The sequence below is a fragment of the Strix aluco genome, chromosome 1 (assembly GCF_031877795.1).
Source record: "Strix aluco isolate bStrAlu1 chromosome 1, bStrAlu1.hap1, whole genome shotgun sequence".
Classification (NCBI taxonomy): domain Eukaryota; kingdom Metazoa; phylum Chordata; class Aves; order Strigiformes; family Strigidae; genus Strix; species Strix aluco.
The window spans coordinates 85,609,742-85,630,426 of NC_133931.1; the positions used below are offsets into that span (position 1 = coordinate 85,609,742).

The window sequence follows — 20,685 nt, forward strand, 5'->3', positions numbered from 1 at the left end:
GTGCCAGCTGAGTCAGCAATTCTTAGCCAAACTCCAGATTTAGATTAAACAAATTTAAAATCTTCAAATTCACTTGGATGAAAAGAGGACACTATGTTTTGGTTTGTCTGTCTGCCCCAAGTCCTTCATTTAATAAATCTTTTTTTAAACTACCCTTTTACATATGTCCTGGTTCATATGAACTTCCTGCCCAGATGAAGCCCTTTATACAAAAACATTCCAAATAAACCTACAATAGGTATAAGGCTTTTCTTTAGCAGTTTAATTTCTACAAGCTCCATCTGTGTTGACAACATAAACTCCAGACACAGGCTAGCATGATTAGCACTATCCACTCAGAAGTGTCCAGAGGTCTTGTGAGAGCCGGTGACTTCATGCTAACAGGACCATTGCTGCAGGCTTTCAGTCTCCTACACTGATCACTGAATTCTCGGGCAATGCATCCTGCTGAGTTTTAGAGTTTTAACTATTTCATTTTGTGACCTCCTTAGCAGTCCAGAACAATGACCACAACCTTTTACATCACCTAAAATGTGGGTTACAGCTCAAGAAGTTGATCCTTCATTTTTATTTTGACTTCATTCTGAACTCATTCTTTCTCTCTCTCATGCAATCAATGAAAACATAGTTCTTATCTTTGTTTCATCTCCAAATATCTCATATAATTTTCATGAATGTAAGGACCACAGGCAAAAAGTGTTTCTACTATCAGCATTTTGCTTCTAATTTTCCCTCTATGAGCTACCTAATTAAATCAATAAAAAAGTGAAGCCACTAAACCAATAAGAAACGTTCTGTTGTGTGTAAGTTGCTCACCTCTACCACACATGACAATAAAACCAGCTCTTTATACACCTTGTAAAAAGATAAGCTTGCAAAAGTAAACAGTAAATGTAAATCTGTCTTGCTCATGGGGGTTTTGTGTTTCCATTGTTCCACTTCCTTCTCACACTTTCACATGCAGCTGTCAAAATTGCTTTGTGTCTCACATACATTGTGTAATATACAGGATGCAAAGCTTTTAAAGTCATCGCTTTTTTCACCAGCCAGATATAAGTAAGAGACAAAGGTCTCAGCTTAACCCAGCAAGATAAGTCCAGAGTTCTGCCCCTGGTTCTGATTCCTCTTACAATTTTATTACAATTTCATTTCTCCTCATCAATTTTCTTACCTGTAATAAATTGTGACAATGCTTTTACCTGAAAATGTGCATGACATAAACTCAGTCAGTCAGTTTAGGAAGCTAGGCTAACGTGATCATGCCTGACCACACTTTAAATTATCGTCTAAGGACCACTAAGGTCCAACAAGAATTTCACTGAGATGTCTGCAGACAGAGGTGGGTATATGAATTTCTGTGGGGGCTAAAGATGTACAGAACAAGCTCATTCTTATAAATACTCTTCAAAAGATCTTTCATATTAAAATAATTCAGAAATGAGTAACAGTATGTCCTGCATCATAGGAGTCAATTAACACATTACTAGCAGCTGTCCGTGAAACAACCCTCATCTCCTTGAAGATGGCACTGTGCAAATGTCTAATGGAAATGATATACCAGCCTCTCTCTAATACTGTTACTTCAGTTGTGGGCACAGAATCTGATAAGCTAGGAAAAACTCTTACGACAGCTTTAAATGAAATATTATTGTGACCTTCTTAGTAGAAATCTAGTAGAAATATAATTTTTTAAAAAATCTGTTTGATCAGGGTACAATTATAAACAGACACTTAAGCTTTTTTTATTTTTCTTTACAGGGCAGTAGCTTTCAAATTCACTGCATGTATTTTTTTTTTTTTAGTTTTATTTTTCCTTTCTGGTTAATTCCGTGCTTGTGAATAACACCAAAATCATAGCCGCCGCACTGTAAATCTGTTTGTCTGAGAACAGATTTTGCACAAGCAGTGCAAAATTTCCTTCATAGACTGCCCTGTCATTGAGACACTCACCCGAGAGGGAAAACAACTGTAAAATCTGAGCATGCATTCAGAAAGAGGTGTTGATTTAAAGCCTGATAGAAGGTGGTCAACATTAATTCCATTACATTAAAAACTATCCACTATAAAACGCATAAATGAATTCTATGCTCATATTTCAGATGCAGAGGGTAAATTATTTGGTTTCAAAAAAGCACTCTGTTCTAGTCACAGATATAGAGCTCTGCTTTCTCCAAATCAGCACTGTTTCTGCCTTGATATATGGGGAAACATCTGAAGATGATGAGGTTTTCTCGGGACCGAGTCAGATGAAAAATACTATATTGTTACACACACCCTGTATTGCCATAGGGCAGTCGTGACTTACAATTTTCAGCTGGTGGGGATCATAACAAAAAAATGTCTGTAGTAGTTTGCATGTGAGCATGTATAACATAACAGAGGTTTAAAGAACAAAATGTTGCAAACCACGTAGGTTACTCATTAGCAAGGTAATATCTGGCAAGCTGAGAATATTCAGTTTTTTGCACACTGGAAAACAGAAGAGAAATGGCCATAATCTCAAAGACGACTTTGGAATCTTTTCCCATGCACCCAGTCTGTGTTCAGTACAAATTGAAACATGTCTGTCTCTGCAAGTTTGAGGACAGCCAGCAAAAATCCTTACTAAGAGCAACTGTGGAGGTGTACAACACAAGAAAGATGTAATGCATGTACACACTAGAAACACTAAGACACACATATATAAATGGAAGCATGCTACATGTATAACAACTAAAAATTTTTGTTAGTATTGTCTTGATGATGAAGAACCTATACTGTTCTCGTCTATTTTGATCTCTTGAACTCTCATTTTATTATTCTGCCTCTGCATGTCACTGTTGAAAAGCAGCGATAAAGAAAGGTTACAGCAAGATTTATAATGTCCTGGTGGGGTTGCACCCCCTTGAGCTAACCCTGCATAACGGCAATTAAAACTGCTACCTTGTTGGTGGTTATAAACTGTCGGGACATGGCCATCCTTGAGGATCTGATACTTGGATGATTTCTGTCACCATTCAGTGAGGACTGAGTTTTGGCACTGAGTTTATATACTACTGCTTTGATTCTGGGGTGTTAAGGAATGCAGCTTGAAAATTTTTAACTTGTTTTGACAGCAAGATTGCTTACTTACTAATACCACCAGTACCACCTTAAACTATTCTACAAGTGATTTTTTTTTTTTTTTTTTGGGGGGGGTATAAAAGTATGGATATGTAATAGAACAGCTGTTAGGCTTGAAGAATCATGAATTTTTTTAATCACATGTGCTGTTTTACCTGGCCTTTTAGAGCTTCATAGTAGCAGGAAAACATGTAAAGCACAGCAAAGTACATGAGCAAGCCTTATTTTACAGCAAGTATTACAGCATTCCTTCAATTTTCATGGGTCACAGGGCAACACTGTATTCCAATTTTACTTTTTAGCCTGAGTCTGCTTACACGGAACTCTACTAAAGGGGGCTATCTTGGATAATCTGGTGGATTTTTATGACTCTTCCATGTTATGCAAGCAGAGGATTTCCAAACATTGATTTAATATTCAGGTTAAATATTTTTAATGTGTCAACATGAAGCACTATTTCAAGATCTCTAACTGTGAGCTAGAGTAATCCTCATCAGTTTCTAAACTATATTTTGATTTGCAACCTGACATTCTTAAGATAGTTGCCTAAAAACACACATGAAATGAATTAAGCGTATTGGCCAATAAGAGCTGATATTTTTGCTGTAAATCTGTGTTCTCTTACAGGTGGTTTCCAAAATTAACTAGTCACCCCTAAATGTTTAGTGAAATTGTCACCTGATTTAATAGACACATTAAACTCCTATTTATAAATTACTGTGACATTATTAGTGCAACACTCTGTAATAAGTGATATAAATGCCAATGCACACATCACTATATTGTGTCTAGCTATCATGCATGGAAGAAGATAAAAACCCTGTGATTTCAGGTCACATGAAATATCCTGCACTTTATCATATAATTAATATCACTTTAAATATAGCACAGTAGTATTAAAATAAGCATTACTTTGAAAACATACCATTTTGGAATAAAGCTAAATTTTGGTAAATATAAACCAAATTTATTTTTGCAAACAATCAAGAACTAAAATGTCATACCTTAAAAATGTTTTGTGATTTTTAAAAATTACATAAGATCCAAAGATAATGATTAGCCACCATTGAGTGTATTTCGGTATGTTGACAATGGTTTGAATTTATATTAAGCATGGCTTTTAATATCTGGATTTAAAAGCACAATTTCTGTAAAGAACTTCTCCCATTCAGTGCTCTACCATCTTTGAGAGCTTTGCAGAAAATAAGGGGAAAACACTAACATTTCTATCTTGGGTTTTTTTGGTTTTGTTTTGTTTTAAAGAGATTAGGCAAAGAAGACCTATCCATAAAAAACAGAAGGTTCTTTTATCAGCTATATTGAAGGAAAGAGTTAATATAGATAAAATAAGTTGCAATAAGCATCAAAAGGATGCTTAGCAGGTAATAACATTGTTGGAAAAAAAGATCATCTGGAATGAATTGCATTATTCTAGAAGCAGATTTTTTGACTTAATGTTATTGATGTACTACTTAAACACCCTAATTTATTTTGTTTTTCACCACCAAAATCCTTCCATGTTTTATTTTATATATTTATTAAGTAACAGTGGTAAATGATATTCTGTCAAGAAACATCACTATTGCGTGGGCTACACTGCAATTTGATCTTTCTTCATTTTTGAAGTGTCTTTTCTGCAACTTGTAACAGTTCAGAAAAGTCTTAAGAGTTAAAACCATGCCATGTAAATTTGTGATAAGCGTTACTCTTAATGAAAATATCCCATTAGTTCTGAAGTTGCTTATATAGATAATATTTTGTCCAAAATGAATATTATTTTGGCAGCTTAGACCTGACCCTAAATGACTACCCAGACTATCTCACATAAAGGAATAAAGACTAATGAATTACAGTGGTGCAGCAATAACATCTCTGTCCTCTGCAGTAAAAAGCACAGCAATCGTGTTGCCTGTGCTACAGCATCAAATGTGATTAGAGTCCTCGTTTGCATCTTTAGCGAGTGGCCAGAACAAAGATATGTGTTAGAGAAAGTGTAATTTGTATCTATTGGGCATCACAAAGATGCAGTTTTTCATTATGTGAGCCCTCTCTCTTCAGACTGTAAAACAAACTCATTTATTATCTTTGTGATATTAACATACTGTTTTGTAAATCGTTTTGACTAATATTTTTAGTGTTTAACATCAACGCCTATACGTGTAATATCCAAGTACATTTTTGGTTGATTTGTCAAATCATCTAGTGAACCACATGTAGTCTTTTGTTGTTTTATTTATGCATCCTCTACTTAGAATAGCTTCCTGGAAGGGCAGGAGGGAAAATTAATTTTCTGTGAATTTTATTTATATTTAGGAAAAAAACCCACATTCCCAGCTTTTACATTAAAAAAAAAGTTAAAACATGGTATTAAAGAAAAAAACTGAAGCATGATACCTCATTTTTATGGTAGGTGAATTTGAACTTCACTGTCTAGGGAAGTGGCATTTCGAGACCCAGGAAATGAATCCCTGACCTCTTTTTTGCATTGAGTAAGGGCCTTTACTTAAACTGAAAATTATACATAGCATCCAATTATACAGTGTGCTATTATTTTTTTCACAACTTGTTCTCAGCTTTATTTTCTGAAAACCCTATTATCCGAATTCCCCCACACACACTCCTTGAACAGTTGACTATCGAATTACTTATGCCCTATTACACAAACAGTGGTCATATAATGAGAGAATTGCATAAATTCTCTGCATGTGTCTGTACACAGAGCTATAATGCAAGAGTTTGAATTATGAAGCAGTAAAACATATTAGAAGTACTTGAAAACATTCTGAACAATCAGAAACAAAAGCAAACGATACTGAGGCATAAGATAACAGAGCAAAAAGCGGGTATCTTCGTTAATGAGAAACTGACTGAAAACTGACTTGGAGTAACCATACTTACCACAGAAATGACTGCATTCTGGGCTAGAGATTTCTGCTTTAAATCTTATCTCTGATATCAGACTGACATTTGTTGCTAAAAATCAAGTATGACATTACAGTAGATTCAGTTAAAGTTAGTTGTACACCACAAACTTACCTCAGAACTCCCTCTTTTTTTGTTGTTTTATCCCAAAACCAAGGATAAGGAAATAAGAGAAACATAGAAAGGTAGAAAGTAAAAGTTATAAACTTGTTCACTAAAAATAATAATAACATCTATAGTGGCTATATGAGAGGCTGAATGGTGAAGGGAATGAACAGTAGGAACTACTGTCAGTTGAAGAAGACTTGCCCCACCAGAAACAGGTACACATTTATAGTCCATTTTACTATTTGTTTGTGTCATTTTAACTTTTAAAGAAAGAGTAAAAAATTACCTTTCCCACATACTGAGGTTCGGAGCCCATGTACTCTTCCAGCACGAAAAATTGATTCCACACCCAGCCTCGTTTGACTCGCTGAGCAGACGACCTCCTCCCTGACACTGGGACAACATTTTCTCTTGGCTCTGCTTCTAAAGTCTGTTGTGGTTGTGAATGCAGCGGTGTTAGGAGAGCTCCATCAAACAGGACCCAGAGAAGCAGGGATAAGCAGTTCCTTGTAAGCATTGGCAACAGCTTCCCTATAGCAAGTAATAAAAACTCCAGCACTTAATGCAGAGCAGAGGAATCCAGGTTTGAGGTGTCTGTGGCCTCCACCACTTCGCTTCTGATTTTACAGCGGAAATGCTAATGCAAGCATTAATCCTTCTGATGACAAGGTTTTTGCCGCATTAAATTCCATCTAAAGGGACCTATAAAAGAGATTTACATGGCAACATCAAATTACATAAAATTACATTGAAGCGTTCATCAAAATTCTCACACCTAGTTAGTTTCTAGAGACAGAGAAAAAAATTAGGAATCACAGTTTTAAAAGAGATTGCTATTTTGATTGTAGCACTGAGCTGCTCTAGAACATTGTACAGTTATTACAGGAATAGTTTATTCTTGATCTGCTTAGCATTACCTTTGTGTCTGTCTGAGGACAGGCCTGTAGCTTTTGCTTTATGACCCAGTTATCAGACAAAACAGTTACCCATCAGTGATGTCAAAATTATTTACTCTGGATTGACACAGAAAATATTGGAGAAGAGAGGACCCACTCTTCCATCCTACTGTCCAGAGCAGGAATGCTTTGCTTGTTGTCTCTGCCAGAAAAGCATGTTGGAAGCATCCCCTTCTGTCTCTGGGTGGACTTGGACAAAGTTTATACTGAACCTTGGGAGTCTGGAGGATAGATCTGTATGAATTCCATGGGAAATAAAAAATGGGAAATACTGCCCATTCAGCTAAATGCCACAAAGCTGTCAACACACAATATGAAGTCTATGACTGGCATTCTCTTCTCACAACAAGCCTTGTATCAAAATGATAGCTGTGTTGTTCTTCAGGTCTACTGTAAAGTACATTAAAAAATGCAGGCCTGATACATGGCGAAAATGTTAGAACTGCAGTCAGTGTAGAAAATGAAACAACACAGAAGATAAGACAGTGACACTCATTTACACTGACAAATGCCAGATACACAGATTAAAAATAAATCAGTGCTAACTAACTACAGGGCTGAGACAGAACTATCACATCAAGGTGACAATTAAAACTCTGGTGATCCTTGTAGCAGCCAAATGTCATCAGCAAACAAGGAGAAAAAAAAACCAACCTGAAGGAATTGTTATTCTCTCACATTGCTCTGCTTATACCAGCACAGACCATTTTAACAGAAAGACGGGAAAATATACTATTTTCTAGCCACAGTATAATTAACAGACATCCTTTCTTTTTGTATTTATGATATGTTCTGATTCATTATCTACAATTAATAAAACGACGGTGCTAAAGGATCTTAATATTTAAATATTAGGGGTGTAAATATTTAAAAATTATGGAATATGAAACAAGTTCAATAAAATGTAGCTCTAGCTGTCATCTGCAACTTTATGCCAAATTCAGCAGCAATAAAAACTGGTGAAAATGAGCACTCACGCTATCTAAAAATGCTGTGACCCAGCCATCAATAAAGACACCGTGAAGACTGCTAAATCTATGGAATCCATGCTGAAACAAATGGAGCTATTCTAGAATTTAGAATTAGACAATAAACAATAACACAACATATACATTCATTTTCAGGTCAGCAGTAGTAAGTACTAAGGTAACATGAAGACTTTAGTATTTATTTTCCCCCACGCTTCCAAGCTATTGATCTTTCTTTTAATAGAATGAATTAATGGATTCCATGAAGCTCTCCTTGCCTATGCTGGCCCTGATGCAGGTGTTATAACTGAACCGTCACACTTCCATAAGGCCCAGGACATCTGTTTAACAAATACACTTTCCCTTCCATGGCTCTTCTTCATTAGGGGTGTGTGACTGGCAGGCTGCATGTTGCACTAACTTGAATAGAAGGGGATCAAAGTTGTTTTCTGACAGCTAACATTTCCATAAACCACAGTTCTATGCTAACAAATTTTAAATCCCACTGTGGATTGAAGACATAAGAATAAATTAATAATCTTTTCTCATTAAGACCTACAACCTAGAAATGAAGTGCCAGCCTACTCTATAGTCTGCTGGTTGTCAGGTACAAGAAATACTGCTTGAGGATTTAAAGATGGATGCATTTTACATTTTAAAAACAAAAATACAATTTATATCACTGTGGAATTCACCACTTGGTTAAGGCCATATTTTGTCATTGATTTTTAAACAGAAGTTTCTACCAAATCAATGAAGAGTTCTGCTTAAAAATCAATGACACAATATGGACCTCAGAAAAGAAGAAAGAGTAAAGTACCTAACCATATATATTTTTAGTTTTCAAACACTGCCAAAGGTTATATTTTCCTTCTGAATAATATTATTACTATCCATAACAATAAATAACGTAGAAATTACATGCTGAAGTATCTAAATAGAAAGGATTTGCAATTGGGAGCCTGGAAAACCTCACATTTTGAAGAAGATAAAAAAAAATCCTAGAAAAATAAAGGCACTTCCTATTCTAAGTTTAGGGTAAGATTTTCTGTTCTGATTAGAAAGGCTACGTTTTAGGTCTTAATAAAGAAAAAAATGTGGTGAAAAGATATATAGTGCAAGTGAGTGTTTTAATTCTACCTTCAGAAAAGATTAAAAATGAGGGAGGAACTATCTGCTCATGATCTTTTTTTAAAAAAAAAGTTTTTCTAAGTTGTGCTCGGGACATTTCAATTTTTTCCATCTAGAGCAAAATATCCCTAGGTAAAACGGGCACAAACTTCCCACCTGCATTATCATTTGTATTTTATGGATTTTATTCCAGCAAAAAAACAGGACCCTATTACACTAGAGAACTGTACTCAATATTATTATTATATTTGGTATGTATTTCTATTGGCAGGGTTTTTTTATTTAACATGACTTTTTGTACTTCTCCTTTCAATGCATTCAGTGGTATCTATCAGGTTCAGACTGTGTTCATCCATAATTCAGTTTCAAGACTTCCAAATTCCTGATCCTCTCCTGATCCATGGTTGCAGGGTGCAGGCCTAGTTTTTATGGCAAAATCATATTAACCATGAAACATAACAAAAAAATAAAAACAAACAACTCAAAGTATCCTTTTGAACTGTGCAGCCATAGATGGGAACTGGAAATAAAAAACATAAAAAAGTGGTGGGGTAGTCTGCATTGCTTCAGAAACCCCAAAATCATGCTGTATTCAATTTAACAGCTATACCGCTGCTCTTTGCTGAGGAGGCTCTGTACATTACAGTTCTCCCAGCAGAGCTTTGCCTCCGGCCATGTCTGTCAGTCAGGGAGCTTTTAAAATGTTATACAGCACCAAAAGTAACTAAAAGAGATTGAAGGACTTCAATGAAAGGAGAACAATTCCCCCTTGGCTGGAAGGTTAGTAACGAAGTGCAAAACACAGAACACTTTAACCCCTTCTCTGTCAGTCTCCCAGACTGCCTTCCAGAATGCATGCTGCAGAGTCAGGAAAGAGCAATGCCAGCACTTGCTTCATTCCCTACAGCTGATGAATGGGAGGCTCAGAGAAAAATGGGAGTCTAATAGGTGTTGCAGTACAGGATTGCAGCACAGATTCCCTCATCAGCTGCAAAAGAGTTCACCATGAAGAATTTTCTTCTTTTTTAATTTAAAGCTCAGCAGTTGGAAGGCCAATAATTGAGAATGTACCGGGTCTGGCTGAGCCAGAATTGGTTTTCCCCTGTAGCAGCCCTCATGGTGCTGTGTTTTATGTTGGGAGCTGGCAGGGTGTTGATAGCACACTGGTGTTGTGGCTACTGCTGAGTAGTGCTTACACAGCACCAAGGCTCTTTCCGACACTTTCCCCCCCACAGTGGGACAGGGTGGGCAAAATCTTGGGAGGGGACACAACCAGGACAGCTGACCCGAACTGACCAAAGGGATATTCCATACCATATGACGTCTGCTCAGTATAAAGCTGGGAGAAAGGAGGAAGGGGGTGGGGTCACCCTTGGTCCTCCGAGGCAACCACTACGCGTATTGGAGCCCTGCTTCCTGAGAAGGCCCGACATCGCCTGTTCATGGGAAGTAGAGAATAAATCTGTTTTCTTTTTTTTTTGCTTCCGCGCGCGGACCTTTGCTTCGCTTTGCTTATATTAAAACTGCTTTTGTTTTACCCACAAGGGTTGGTTATTTTCTTTCCCCTCTTTGCCCTGTTGAGAACAAAGGGGAAGGGGGGGGAAGTGATAGAGCGACTTGGTGGGTACCTGGCATTTAGCCAAGGTCAAACCACCACAGAGAGTCCAGTACTTTGGCACTCAAGAAAACCACTAAAGCTTGATGCTGTGTAACACTTCAACAGTAGGAAACTGAGGCAGAGGGAAGCCTAGTGGAAGTGGCCTGATAGAATATATTTAATAACACAGATGCAACTTGTACAGCAATTCAAAGACTAAGACTGATATTTCTTTTAGTCTGTGTTTATTGTTTTGCATTTTCTTTTTAAGCTATGTGTTATTCTTCCAGTCAGGATGCCTAAACCTGTTTTGGTGCTTTTATGTTGTCATATGCTCATTAGATGTTTAAATCTAGCACCCTTATATACCTCTGCCTGGAAAACTGCAATTAGGGCTAGGAGATGAGGATTTAGAAATCCAATCAGAACATTTAGCCATAAGTAAGGTACTATATTTCCTAAATTTTTTAAAGAATTATTTCCTCTGATGTTCATGAAGAGATACTTAACTAGTAAGAGAGTTGTGCACAGACATGCACCCTCAATGTATCTCTTCCTCATACAATATGAAAGTACATAAGGCCAAATTTTTCTTGGATCTTGCTTTTTTTCAAGATTAGTTGTTGCTAGTAATTTCTTCAGACTATTTTATATGGATTTAAGTACCATTATGGATTACATATTTAACCCATAAAGAGAGCTACAGAGGGGGAGCCTGTATGAACTTACCCCCACACATGCTCGTGAAATGCAAATGATGAATTAAATTTCACTACTAAGATTATTTATTGAGAATAACAAAATACAGTACAAATGGTGCTTCTGCAAGAATTCTGATACTCACCTGGGTTATACTGCCATTAATCTAAACAGCCTGAGCAAAAGAATGCTTTCAGAATAGCAAAACTGATGCATGCCATTACTGCTGCAATAACTCTTAATCAAGGGAGCCATGGCACTGCAGATACAAATCACCTCACTAAGTTTGGCAAAGGTTATCCTTTCTGGAGAGGACACCCATACATCCTCTACAATCACTAGTATGCACATAAGGCCTGATTTAGAGAAGTCTTTGAAAGGAAACACTAAATATTTGATCTTGTCATGGTTTAATCCCAGCAGGCACCTCAGCCCCACCCAGACGCACGCTCCACTCCCCCTGCGGTGAGATGAGGAAGAGAATCAGAAGGGTAAAAGTGAGAAAACTCATGGGTTGAGATAAAGACAATTTAATAGGGAAAGCAAAAGCTGCATATGCAAGCAAAGCAAAAGAAGTTCATTCAGTACTTCCCATCGGCAGTCAAGCCTTACCCAGGTAAGCAGGGCTTCATCACACGAAACTGTTACTTGGGAAGACAAATGCCGTAACTCCAAACATTCCCCCTTTCCTCCTTCTCCCTCCTCAGTTTTATTGATGAGCACAATGTCATATGGTATGGAATATCCCTTTGATCAGTTGGGGTCAGCTGTCCCAGCTGTGTCCCCTCCCAGCTTCTTGTGCACCCCCAGCCTACTCACTGGTGGGGTGGGGTGAGAAGCAGAAAAGGCCTTGACTCTGTGTAAGCACTGCTCAGCAGTAACTAAAACATCCCTGTGTTATCAACACTGGTTCCATCACAAATCCAAAACACAGCCCCATACTAGCTACTGTGAAGAAAATTAACTGTATCCTAGCCAAAACCATTGCAGATCTGTGTGAAGTATCTACTTGGATCAGACTGCAGATGCTCTACTGTCACATGCAGACAAGCAAGAAACACTAAAGCTCCATGAAGCACTCAAAACTGTCTTCAGTCCAGCAAAGCTGGTAATTGCACCTCCATGAATGGAGGCAAATTGCTTACTGACAAAATATCAATTATGCACTAATGGTGGGAATGTTTCTGCAGCCACCCTAATCATAAATCTATCAGTATAGCTTTTGCTTATGCGAAACAACAGCTAATGTAGAGCAACCATCTTTCTACCCGTAAAGAGCTTCGAAAAAACTTGGCAGTACTGTAAAATGGTTGATCTATGCCAGACGGAAAGCCAGCTAAAATCTATAACTGTGGATATGCTGTAATAGCTGACCATCTAACCTCGCTTCTCTGAGATATCTTGAAATAAGGAAATGCAACAGAAAAAAAGTCTATGCTGACAGTATCTATTAAAATTAACTGCTAAAGTATTTGTGATGATATATCTTGTGGTTAAAGGAACAGTAAAAGGATATGGAGAACCTCAGTTCATCTCTCACCTTGATATGTTTTCTTTCTCTGACCTTAGGCAAATCAGTTAGACTGATATTCTCAAAGGTATTTAGTTAAAGAGTTCCCATTTGATTAGGCTCTCGATGTCCATAACTCTGTGAGTTTGACTTTCTTGAGACTCACAGCCTATCTAGCCACTTTGGAAAAATAGTAATTCTTCCTTTTTTCCACCTTTTTTTCACCTTGTCTTTTTTAGTTAGGCTAGGAACTACTTGGTAAAAACAGAGGTTAGGAGGGAGATTACAAGCGAACAGATTAGAAACCTCAAACTACCAAGGAGAGTAATTCTCAATCCATCCTACAAGTCAGAAGAGTTTCAACAGAGTGATTGAGCAAGTCCCACCTCTGCAGCCACAAAACCCATTTGGCAAGTGTAATATCTGGAATCCATGCCAAGTAACTCTCATGGGGCAGAAAAAAAATAAAAAATCAGTGTTTCTACCTACTAAGAAAACATCCAATTTACTGGAGTCTCAACATGATCCAAAACAGTTACTCCTTTATCTGCCTTTGTGTGGGACACAATAAGTCTAGAAACTGTTGTGGTTTAACCCCAGCTGGCAACTAAGCACCACACAGTCGCTTGCTCACTCCCCACCAGCAGGATGGGGGGAAGTGTTAAAGTGAGAAAACTCGTGGGTTGAGATAAGGACGGTTTAATAACTGAACTAAAATATAATAATAGCAATAATAACAATAATAGTAAAAATAGTAATTAAAAGGAAAATAGCAGAGAGAAATAAAACCCAAGAAAGACAAGTGATGCAAATAAAAACAATTGCCAATGCCCAGCCAAAACCAACCGATGCCTAGCCAACCCCTGAGCAGGAGACTCCCAGCCAACCTTCCCCATAGTTTTATTGCTCAGCATGACATCACACGGTGTGGAATATCCCTTTGATCAGCTGGGGTCAGCTGTCTCAGCTGTGTCCCCTCCCAGCTTCTTGTGCACCCCCAGCCTACTCACTGGTGGGGTGGGGTGAGAAGCAGAAAAGGTCTTTACTCTCTGTTAAGCACTGCTCAGCAATAACAAAAACATCCCTGAACTATCAACACTGTTTCCAGCACAAATCCAAAACACAGCCCCATAGTAGCTACTATGATGAAAATTAACCCTATCCCAGCCAAAACCAGCACAGAAATCTAGAATGGCTGTCTAGCTATATAGATTGACCCCACATGAAGCTGAACACCTGAATCTCAGTGGCTGTTTATATGAAGTTGATGATGAAAAGGAGGAACAGAAACCCAATACCCTGAGCCAACCCCAAATATTCTGTAGCTTAGTGATGAGAGCACTCAGATAAAATGTGAGAAATATGGGTAGAAAATGCACAAATGGAAGATGAATCTTAGTATTTCTGAAAGATATATGTCATCTTCTGGAGGAGAACTGTACCGACTGAACTACTGCACAACAAGCAGATGACGGCCTTTCTCCTGCAGTAAGATGACTTTAGGTCTCCTTTTGTTAAATTCTATTACAAAAGCCCCCAAATCCTAATATTTCATGTCAAATATTCTGCTCGATATAAAGGTACTAATTATTCAACTTGTCAAGAAAAATATGAGTTTGATTAAGGCTGTGATTCTTGGATTTGACTGGCAAAGACACACCCTCTTTCTAATCAATGGTTATTTGCAGAGTTGTATTTTCTATACTGAGTTAAAAGTTCAATTCTAATGCCAGTTATGCCTATAGATATCAGGAGTGACACTAATATGAATCTGGAATACTCTATTAAGTTTTTACTGGCATAAAACCAAAGTGAGACAAGAATGATGTCCCTGATCTTCGAGTATAACTGCCCTTGTAGCACATTCATAGGAAGGTTGCCACAAAGATATATTATAGCACAAAAAACATGTAATACACTATACCAGTATCCAATAAACATATTTATGACGTGTCTAACATTGGAGAGGAGTCTAATTATGGATGGCATTTCTAAGCACTGCAATAATAAAAGTATTATAGCTCCACAGACATGCTTTAATAATTGACTTTCCAGCATATAAAAAAGTGATTACTTAAGAGAGTTTGGTAACATAACAAAATCAAATGATATATGCTTCCAAAAAAAATGTAGCTGTACAGTGCTGAATGTTATAGAAAAAATAATGAAAAAAGCAATATAAAAATATTTGGTGTGAGTGCAAAACAATAAACTGTTTCTGTATGCAAGTATTTATACATATTGCATCAGTTTTGTCATCATTAGCAATACTTACAGGAGATCATTTATGACTTAATATAAGCTACTGAGACATCATTCTCTACATGGGAAATTATCATGTCTAACTCACAAAGATGCATAAGAATATCAGGGAAATAATTGTTAGAAAAAAGAGACTGAAACTTTCATTATAAAACTGAAAATACATCAGTCAATGCACAAGGGTCCACGGTTAATTGAACTCTTGAAAGTTAACGCAGGTAAAATGAAATTTTCACTACAGGTTAAAAATTAATGTTTATTTTGATGGGATTCAAATCCAGGACATTACTACTCTGTAAATATGTAACGCAGCTCTACAGTTTAATCATTAGTTAAAATTAAGAAACAAAGTGCCTCAGAATAGCACAAAGTTTCCTTTACTTTAGGAAGACAGATGATGAAGTAACATTATAAATTTTATTTTTATTCTGTCTTGTATCATGTTATGTTGGTCTTGTCTCAGAAAAGTACTATGGTGAAGCTATACCTGCTTTGTCAATGATCTAGAATCTTTATTTTTGATAAATTATAACATTTTCATTTCTGGTAGGAATATGTGAATGTCAATGCTAAAGCATGGACAATCACGAAACCATCCTTCATTCTACTGTCCTATGTTTTTTTTGAGTGAATACATGAGATGGGGGGAAAGGAGAAAAAGGCAAACAAATCAAAACCTTTCAACACATTAGCAATATATGTAAAGGAAGAATTGACAAATCTCAGGCTGCAACTCATATATATTTATAATTTTGTAAGTAACACAGAATACTGGAATGAATGTTAGAACATTTTAATGTGCTCTATAACATACAATTTTATTATTCCTTAGGGTATTTATGATTTTCCCAACCTGTAAAGAATTCTATCAATTACTTAATATTGCAGACATACTTTAGTTAAGATCCCATTATTAAAAGACTTTCTGCTATTGGTCAGGCTCTGATTATGATAAATTTGATACAATCCATTATAGTTTCTTATGTTAGAAGGACTACATAAATATACTAAATTACAAAACTAACTCAAGGATAGATATTTTGAAATGAATCCTTGCAGGCATTTGTTTGTGTACTGTGTATATAATGGCACAATTATTGCTTAATACAAACTTGGTGTATAACCTTAGACACTTGAAAATACGGGTCTCCTATTGCCAATTATTGCAATTTGGATAAAATAGATTTAAATGTGTCTGTCTCTCTCACCATAGTATTAAGAAGTATTTAATCCTTAATATTCCTTTGCATAATATGGAAATGGATTATGGAAATCCATAGCTCAACTTGTGCTTTCAGCCCAACTCTTACATTTTTTGGTCTTCTGAAAGGTTAATAGATTTGTGTTAACAGTACTGAATTATCTAATTTCAGAGAATGGTAGCCTCCTTAGGAAAAAATGACAGACAGCAGTTTTGCCCAACAAATTTCAAGCCATTAATCTCATGAATATTAACAAGTAGTCCCAAAGACAACAGGACTGAGAGATAACCCATCAATTTCCTTAACTGTGAGAACATTCAGCTCAGGTGTCTCAATATTCTGGAATCACCTAGTTTACACTGGGCTTACTCTAATGCTCAATAATAAATAACTCTTATGCTTAGTAATGTATCTCTTTTCACAACTTGTTTTGAGTTTTCTCGCCCTACCTACATATGCTGTTAGGACTGGCAGTTATGATGAGCCTATGGCTCTTTTGTGATCACTGATGAACTAACAAAAAACCCCCAACATTCATGTGTTTTAAAACATCAGAAATAGTAACTCTAGGGTTTCTATTTCTATTCTTTAAAACAGTTTGCTTTGTTTTGCCCACCATTACAGCATGGGAATATAAGGTCATCACAGCAACTGAAACAGGCTGTAGTTACACTGACAACACCTATTCTAAGCAGAGAGTACAGCCATCTATAAATAACTTCAGACAAAGTAATCCTCATCTATCTTTTGTTGTTCAGAACCAGATGTGTTTCATGAAAACTCACCAAATATCAGAGATATCTGTGAATAGGTAGTCTCTCCTGAAGAAACCTTCCACCCTCCAGTCAATGTGGAAACAAATGTTCCCAACCTAAGTCAGTGATTAAACTCAGAGATACTAAAAGCAACCACGAGGTATTTTGTGTAGTCTCTAAAAAAGATAAAACAATATTCTTGCATTTCATCTTTGTAAATCCTCATGTCTCTAGTGTGCAACTGTTCATCTCCCAAATTCAAGACTAAAAAATTGAGTAATTTTATAACACATACCTACTGTGAATTTTAGCAGTTATGGCCCAACATAGACAATAGATGAGGTGGTACAGGAGAAAATAGAGGGCTCATTTCGGTGACACTACTGCAGCCTTATCTGTCTTGTCCAGAGAAACAAATGCAAATCTTATTTGTGAAAATAATTTTCCTTTCAGATTCCTTTCTGCCCTTCTAAATTTTAAATTAAAAGGACAAGAAAACAATATATTAGAAGAGAATAGGTCTTGTCATCTGTATAACAATCACATTCAGCAACATAAATTACTGGACCTCATTTTTTCTATATGGTACGCAAGTGAGCCTCTGTCAACTGGTGTGAATATATTTTAATAGTTTCAGTCACGTAAGTATCTGGTTTAATAAATTAAAGGCAATTATTCTTTTGTCTCTGTTTTGTTGTTTGTACATACATGCCCCATCTTCCAGCATTACAAACAAAAAAAGAGAAGGAAATTGACAACTTTAAATGTGAAATGCAAAATCTCATCAAACTTTGAAAGCTTATTTCCGATTTCAAAACCACCTTTTTTTTGAAACAGAAATGTCCATAAAGAGCCATAAGCCACTTCCAGTTACCACTGATTTAACTTACAACAGAAATCATACAATCTCATGAAGCCTTTCACCTAACATCTTGTTTTGATTTAATAGTCAGAAAAAACAGTATTAATTATAATAAAACACATATTTTCAGAAACTATTACACCCAATACCCTCAGTCTTCATAAAAGGAAGTGGCTTGCTTTTCTTTTGTTTGCAATTTAAGCAAAGTTTTTCCCTTACATTTGTCTGAGCTCTCTCCATGCTACAGTAAAAATGCAACTGTATAGTGGATAGGTGGTTTATGATTTATATAACTTAGTTCAAGACATGTAACGAGCAGCTTGTTTATTGCATAGATATCTTTTATTTTTTATAATAAGCATAAATTTGTCTAGTTACTGCAGTTTGCAAAACTGTGGTTTAGATAGGAAATCAATAATGCCTTTTTAAGGTTAAGCTCAGTGAAACAAAGTGCTGAAATAGTCCCTGATGAAACTGCACCTCAGCTGAACTCACAAAGAACAGCATTATGGGGAGAGGATAATGTCATACCTGCAGTATTATAGATTGCAGCCAATAAATCAGATACACTGTAATCACTAAGGGCACAGTCCTATTGTACTAAAAAAAATACCTTCAGGCCTCAAGGTAGAAAGACTCACACGTTTAGTCTGAAGCAACCTAAATCAAATACTTCACTAAAATGAGTGAACTAACCTTAGTAGAGGACACAGCCCAAAGAGATACACAGATGTTGTCCAGGTAGAAATGGAGCACTGGGCCAAAGACAGCTAAAAGGAAGGCTAATAATCTGCACTGAAAAGCCACAGAGGGAGCTATTGCTTTGGTGGAAATAAACATATACTTCCTCTCATGTAACTTCTGGTGTGTGGTCAGCTGTGACTCACTGTGTGGTTCCACTCATCACAGAAACACAGAATGGTTGAAGTTGAAAGGGACTTCTGGAGTGCATCTAGTCCAACCTCCCAGCTCAGTCAGGGTCAGCTACAGCAAGTTGCCCAGGAAAATGTCCAGTCAGGTTCTGAATTTCTCCACAGATGGAGACTCCACAACCTCTCTGGGCAACCTGTTCCAGTGGCCTGGTCATTCTGCAAGTTTTTAATCCACCTTACTGTCCACTTGTCTAATCAGTACTTCATCAGCTTCTCTATGAGAATGTTTGACAGACAGTGTAAAAAGCTCTTTTAAAGTCAAGGTAAACAACATTCACTACTCTTCCCTCATCCACCAAGCTAGTCACCTCATTACAGAAGGCTACCAGATTGGTTAAGCATGATTTCCTCTTTGTAAATCCATATTGACTACTCCCAGCTACTTTCTTGTCCTTCATGGAAATGGTTTCCAGGGCTTCATTACTTTCCCAGGGACTTAGGTGAGGCTGACTGGCTGGTAGTTCCCCAGATCTTCCTTCTTACCCGTCTTGAAAATACAGATGACATTTGCTGTCCCCCAGTCCTCGGGAACCTCTCCTGATTGTCATGACTTTTCAAAGATAACTGAGAGTAGCCTTGAAGTGACATCAGCCAGCTCCCTCCGCATTCATAGATGCAACCCATCAGGCCCCATGGACTTGTGTATGTACAGATTGTTAAAGTGCTTCCAACCTGGTCCTCCTCCACTGAGGGTAAATCTTCCTTGGTCCATTCATTAACAGCAGGTACTTCCCTGGTTTTCTGGAGTTTCAAACCCTCACCCACAAGCACTATGACCAAGTATCTTCATGAAGATAGCTTTTGTTGTTCATGCCAAGCCATGAGACAAAACTCCCTCATTTGTCAAACCCTCTTTTCTTCCTCCTAAGAAAGGAGTCTTTGAAAGTCCCAAGGAATTTTAGAGACAGTTATAGTTTACTTTTCAATTAATTTCCCAATTCCTTCTTTATAAATTCATTAGCCTCTATTTATTATTACTAGTAGTTGGATTTGTTGACATAGGAGACCAAAATATAGGTGTATGTTCTATGCTTCTAAATAAAGTAGTCTGATTTTTTAGAGCCACTATAGACTTCAAGTGCCTAGTGAAATACTTAGAATGCTTTCAAGGAACAAGATATGCTCCGTACTCTAAAGACTTACAAATTAATAGCCATAAACATGCAGATACTTAATAGATATTAAATCCACTAAATAAATGCTGTTTGGAAGACAACATTTTAATCTAGTAAATAAAAAGATTAGCTCACCTATGATACCTAAAATATTTATATGAAAAATATTTTTTTTTCATACATGGATCTAAACTTTAATGCTTTATGGCCATGCTTTATCATAAACATAATAAAAAAACTTGCTTTGGTGACACAATTGTTATCTGGTATAAGGGACTGTGTCAGCTGTTTTGTCTTGGCACTGCTGTTGTGCCATTACCATCTCCCGAGCTGCAGGGTGGTGTAAGACTGTCGGACTGTGTCAACTGCCTGTTTCAGCACTGCACCACTGCCTAAACTGGGCCTCAACATCCCATTGCCATGAAGAAGTACTCCCCGAAGAGGACAAAAATATCCCCGAAAAACCCACAGTGTCTGCCCGAAGCTGAAACAACTACATCTTTCGTAACATCTACCAAGCTGTGCTTCTGTGCAGGGCCGAGGGAAGAAGTTGGGATGAGGAGG

At 37.0% G+C, this 20,685-nt stretch overlaps 1 protein-coding gene across 2 annotated transcripts in view; it reads right to left on the reverse strand.

Annotated features, from left to right (window-relative positions):
* Positions 1 to 20,685, reverse strand: part of CDH12 (cadherin 12) — a 319,865-nt gene that overhangs the window by 155,606 nt on the left and 143,574 nt on the right. For both annotated transcript variants that reach the window (XM_074826484.1, XM_074826478.1), the window contains exon 4: positions 6,419 to 6,834. In XM_074826484.1, the coding sequence (XP_074682585.1) occupies positions 6,419 to 6,649 (231 nt within the window). In that variant the 5' untranslated portion in view covers positions 6,650 to 6,834. The remainder of the gene's footprint in view (positions 1 to 6,418; positions 6,835 to 20,685) is intronic.